The 5617-nt window shown below is 53.7% G+C and overlaps 2 protein-coding genes across 2 annotated transcripts in view; one reads left to right on the top strand and one right to left on the bottom strand.

Annotated features, from left to right (window-relative positions):
- The window catches only part of LOC103398795 (transmembrane protein 132D), a gene marked incomplete at its 5' end in the record, with an annotated part of 9827 nt that extends 8777 nt beyond the window's left edge, over positions 1 to 1050 (top strand). Inside the window, one exon of the mRNA XM_025053815.1 lies at positions 43 to 1050. Within this exon, the coding sequence (XP_024909583.1) occupies positions 43 to 930 (888 nt within the window). The remainder of the gene's footprint in view (positions 1 to 42) is intronic.
- A 2321-nt stretch (positions 1051 to 3371) lies between these two features.
- The window catches only part of glt1d1 (glycosyltransferase 1 domain containing 1), an 8811-nt gene continuing 6565 nt past the window's right edge, over positions 3372 to 5617 (bottom strand). Inside the window, exons 5-8 of the mRNA XM_025053814.1 lie at positions 4255 to 4298; positions 3988 to 4108; positions 3682 to 3780; positions 3372 to 3548 (exon numbers count right to left, since the gene is read on the bottom strand). Coding sequence (XP_024909582.1) covers positions 3402 to 3548; positions 3682 to 3780; positions 3988 to 4108; positions 4255 to 4298 — 411 coding nt within the window. The 3' untranslated portion in view covers positions 3372 to 3401. The remainder of the gene's footprint in view (positions 3549 to 3681; positions 3781 to 3987; positions 4109 to 4254; positions 4299 to 5617) is intronic.

Below are 5617 nucleotides of genomic sequence, written 5' to 3'. Positions count from 1 at the left end.
GTGGCGGACGGGGACGACGCCGGGGGCGCCGGCGTCGGGGAGGACGAGAGCGGTTACTACGGAAACAACACGACCACGACTTCGACTTCGACCACGACCATCGTCAGGACGCCGGGGACGAGCGGATCCCTGGGAGGAGTCGGGAAAATCCTGGACATTCCCAGCAGCGGTAGAACCGGCAACCCGGGGGACACGGGGACGGAGGACATGAGGACCGTCAGCACTGCCAAAGCTCCAGGGAACCTGGTCAACGCCGACGAGCAACCGACCGGGACGGTAGAACCTGAGGAGGAGACAAAGGAGGGAGAGGTTGGGGACGAGGTCGGGGACGAGGTCGGGGACGAGGTCGGGGACGAGGCGTCGGTATACCGACCTCTCAGCGACCTGGAGGTCGGCATGTACGCCCTGTTGGCCGTCTTTTGTCTGGCCATCCTGGTCTTCCTCCTGAACTGTCTCAGCCACGTGGTCCAGTTCGGACGCAGGAAGATGTCCCCCCCCGTCCACGCCCACGTCCACGTCCACGAGCCGCCGGGTCACAGACACAACTGGGTGTGGCTGGGCACGGACGCCGAGCTGGTGATGAGGGACGCGCCGATCAGTCCCGTTCACCGGGGGTCTCAGTTCACGACCGCGGTGATGGACATCGGTCCGGATGTGTCCGTCCCCCCGGGGTCCAGGGGACACTGGGTCAGCGACTCCCCCCACTCTCCCACCAGCAGGAGGAAGAGAGTGCAGTTCACCACCTTCTCCACCAGGGAGCGCAAACGTCCGACACGGAGTTCGTCCCCGGAGAACGGACACTGGGTCGACTGGGACGGCCGAGAGGACGGCAGAGAGGACGGCCGAGAGGACGACAGAGAGGACGGCAGAGAGGACGGCAGAGAGGACCACGCCCCGGTGTCTGGGCCACAGGCTGGAGAGCAGTTATAGTCTGGTTGGACCTCAGGTGTCTCTGGGACATCACCTCACTGCCTTTGTCCCGTCCAACCACGGTGTCCAACGTGTGACCCCGACTGTGTCCAACTATGCCCAACATGTGACCCCGAATGTGTCCAACATGTGGCGGCGACTGTGTCCAACACGTGACCCCGACTGGGTCCAACATGTGACCTCGACTGTCTCACATGCGAGCCCGACTGTGTCCAACGTGACCCCGACTCTGTCCAACATGTGACATCGACTGTGTCCAACACGTGACCTCGACTGTCTCACATGCGAGCCCGACTGTGTCCAACTATGCCCAACATGTGACCCCGACTATGTCCAACATGTGCCCCCGACTGTGTCCCGCGTGTGCCCTCGACTGTGTCCAACGTGTGCCCCCGCCTGTGTCCAACATGAGCCCCCGACTGTGTCCAACTATGCCCAACATGTGACCCCGACTGGGTCCAACATGTGACCCCGAATGTGTCCAACATGTGACATCGACTGTGTCCAACACGTGACCTCGACTGTCTCACATGCGAGCCCGACTGTGTCCAACGTGACCCCGACTGGGTCCAACATGTGACCCCGAATGTGTCCAACATGTGGCGGCGACTGTGTCCAACACGTGACCCCGACTGGGTCCAACATGTGACCTCGACTATGTCCAACATGTGACCTCAACTGTGTCCAACTATGTCCAACATGTGACATCGACTGTGTCCAACGTGACCCCGACTCTGTCCAACATGTGACCTCAACTGTGTCCAACTATGCCCAACATGTGACCCCGAATGTGTCCAACATGTGGCGGCGACTGTGTCCAACACGTGACCCCGACTGGGTCCAACATGTGACCCCAACTGTGTCCAACTATGCCCAACATGTGACCCCGACTATGTCCAACATGAGACCCCGACTGTGTCCCGCGTGTGCCCTCGACTGTGTCCAACACGTGACCTCGACTGTGTCCAACGTGACCCCGACTCTGTCCAACATGTGACCCCGAATGTGTCCAACATGTGGCGGCGACTGTGTCCAACACGTGACCCCGACTGGGTCCAACATGTGACCCTGACTGTGTCCAACTATGTCCAACATCTGACCCCAACTGTGTCCAACTATGTCCAACATGTGACATCGACTGTGTCCAACACGTGACCTCGACTGTCTCACATGCGAGCCCGACTGTGTCCAACGTGTGCCCCCGCCTGTGTCCAACATGAGCCCCCGACTGTGTCCAACTATGCCCAACATGTGACCCCGACTGTGCCCAACATGAGACCCCGACTGTGTCCAACTATGTACAACATGTGACCCCACTGTGTCCAACATGTGGCGGCGACTGTGTCCAACACGTGACCCCGACTGGGTCCAACATGTGACCTCAACTGTGTCCAACTATGTCCAACATGAGACCCTGACTGGGTCCAACTGTGTCCAACTATGCCCAACATGTGACCCCGACTATGTCCAACATGTGCCCCCAACTGTGTCCAACTATGTCCAACAAAGGTGTCCAACGTGTGACCTCGACTGTGTCCAACATGTGACCTCAACTGTCCAACATGTGACCCCAACTGTGTCCAACATGACTTGTGTCCAACATGGGACCTCGACTGTGTCCAACGTGTGACCTCGACTGTGTCCAACATGTGACCTCAACTGTCCAACATGTGACCCCGACTGTGTCCAACATGTGACCCCGACTGTGTCCAACATGTGACCCCGACTGTGTCCAACATGTGACCTCGACTGTGTCCAACATGTGACCCCGACTGTGTCCAACATGTGACCTCAACTGTCCAACATGTGACCTCGACTGTGTCCAACATGTGACCTCGACTGTGTCCAACACGTGACCTCCTCAAGGTGAAAGTCCGACGAGAAACAAACAGCAGGACAACGTTGACCAACAGCACCTCCTGTTGGTCGTACTGTACACACAAAAGATCACAACATATATAAAAATATATCTATAAATACTGCAGTACAGAAATATATGTGAGAATATATTTTAACATTTATGTTCGTCTGATTTTTTTTTGTTATTAAAGAATAAACTTTTGAACTGTTGTTGTTGTTGTTGTTGTTGTGTCTGTTGTTGTGTCTGTTGTTGTTGTTGTGTCTGTTGTTGTGTCTGTGGTCAAAGTATTTCACCAAATATCGCCAATATATTTAGAGTATTCAACAAATATTTTATTGCAGGTACATGTCGTTACCATGAATAAAAACCACCGTTGGTCGGTCAAAGGTCACGGTCAAAGGTCACGGTCAAAGGTCACGGTCAAAGGTCACGGTCAAAGGTCACGGTCAAAGGTCACGGTCCGGGGTCACAGGGTTCTCTGGACCAAAGCCGGTCCTGGAGCCTCATGTTTGTTCGGTTCCCTTAACGTTCCTGGGCCCCGGCCGGCGTCCTGTTACTGGACCGAACTTCCTGTTTCCTGAGAACGGCGGCTGAGCCGAGGGCGGTGACGTCACCGCAGGAGGTCGACCAGCCGCTGGTACGTCTCCCGCTCCTGGTCCAGGCTGTGATGGTCCTCCCCGTACGTCCTACCGTTGAGGACCAGTCTGTGTCTCAGCTCCTGGTCCGACACCAGTCTCCGAGACTGGACAACAAAGTCCTGGACAGAAGGAGCACATGGTGTCTCAGGGACCAATCAGCAGTCGGAAAGGTTGACATCACACAGTTACACAGTAAGACTGACAACTGACCGCTAGTCACTGACCGCTAGTCACTGACCACTGGTCACTGACCTGAGGAGACGAGAACAGTAAACCGTTGAACTCATGTCGGACCAGGGCTGCGTTTCCTGGAACGTCTCTGACCAAAACAGGAACCCCGAGATCCATGGCCTGGTGGAGGAGAAGACAGACACACATACACACACACACACACACATACACACACACACACAACTGTGGGGTCAAAAGTTAACGTTGATTTTATTACGTACATTTTTATATTTTATCATACACACACACACACAACGGTATTCACAGTAGTACACAGTAGTACACAGTAGTACACAGGAGTACACAGGAGTACACGGTAGTACTCACCTCCAGGACGGCTGCTGACATGCCCTCCGACACAGAGCTGTTCACCAGGGCACAGCACCTCCTCATGGAGGCATGGAGCTCCTCCTGACTCCTCTCATTGGTCAGGAAGACTCCCGCTGTCCTGCAGAGGAACAGCCACAGAGGCGTTAACGACGGAGAACAGCCGGCCGTGACCCCGGGATAAACGTCCCCCCTGAAGGGGCCCGGCTCCCCGTGTTGGGAACCGCTGGTTATTTCGTAAGAAGAGGAAGAATCAGATACAGGTACCTGTGAACGACGGTCTCCACCTGGGCTGAAAACACCGGATCAATCTGACCGAGAGAGAGAGAGAGAGAGACAACAGTCGGACAGAGGAACAACAGTCGGACGGAGGAAACAACAGTCGGACAGAGGGAAACAACAGTCGGACAGAGGAACAACAGTCGGACAGAGGATCAACAGTCGGACAGAGAGGAAACAATAGTCGGACAGAGAGAAACAACAGTCGGACGGAGGAAACAACAGTCGGACAGAGGGAAACAACAGTCGGACAGAGGAACAACAGTCGGACAGAGGATCAACAGTCGGACAGAGAGGAAACAATAGTCGGACAGAGAGAAACAACAGTCGGACGGAGGAAACAACAGTCGGACAGAGAAACAACAGTCGGACAGAGGGAAACAACAGTCGGACAGAGGAACAACAGTCGGACAGAGGAACAACAGTCGGACAGAGGAACAACAGTCGGACGGAGGAAACAACAGTCGGACAGAGGGAAACAACAGTCGGACAGAGGAACAACAGTCGGACGGAGGAAACAACAGTCGGACAGAGGGAAACAACAGTCGGACAGAGAAAACAACAGTCGGACAGAGGAAACAACAGTCGGACAGAGAAACAACAGTCGGACAGAGGGAAACAACAGTCGGACAGAGGAACAACAGTCGGACGGAGGAAACAAAAGTCGGACAGAGAAAACAACAGTCGGACAGATAAACAAAAGTCGGACAGAGGAAACAACAGTCGGGCAGAGGAAACAACAGTCGGACAGAAACAACACTTGGACTGGAAACAACAGTCGGAGAGAGAAACAACAGTCAGCGAGAGAAACAACAGTCAGACAGAGAAACAACAGTCAGCGAAAGAAACAACAGTCAGACAGAGAAACAACAGTCGGGCAGAGAAAGAACAGTCAGACAGAAAAACAACAGTTGGGCAGAGAAACAACAGTCAGACAAGAAACAGTCAGACATAGAAACAACAGTCAGACAGAAACAACAGATGGACAGAATCAACAGTCGGACAGAAACAACACTTGGACTGGAAACAACAGACAGAGAACAACAATCAGACAGAGAAACAACAGTCAGACAGAGAAACAACAGTCGAACGAAAAACACCAGTCGGACAGAGAACCAACAGTCGGACAGAGAACCAACAGTCAGACAGAAACAACAGTCGGACAGAGAAACAACAGTTGGACTGGAAACAACAGTCAGACAGGAAACAACAGTCAGAGAAACAACAGTCGGACAGGAAATAATAGTCTGACAGAAAAACAACAGTCAGACCAGTGTCAGGTAATACCAGCAATTACACAATCAGAGAAATTAAAAAAACAATAATACAAATTCACTCAGTTCTCTGTAAA

This window comes from Cynoglossus semilaevis, unplaced genomic scaffold, assembly GCF_000523025.1.
Source record: "Cynoglossus semilaevis isolate Cse_v1.0 unplaced genomic scaffold, Cse_v1.0 scaffold282, whole genome shotgun sequence".
Classification (NCBI taxonomy): domain Eukaryota; kingdom Metazoa; phylum Chordata; class Actinopteri; order Pleuronectiformes; family Cynoglossidae; genus Cynoglossus; species Cynoglossus semilaevis.
This window is presented reverse-complemented; position numbering and strand designations above follow the sequence as displayed.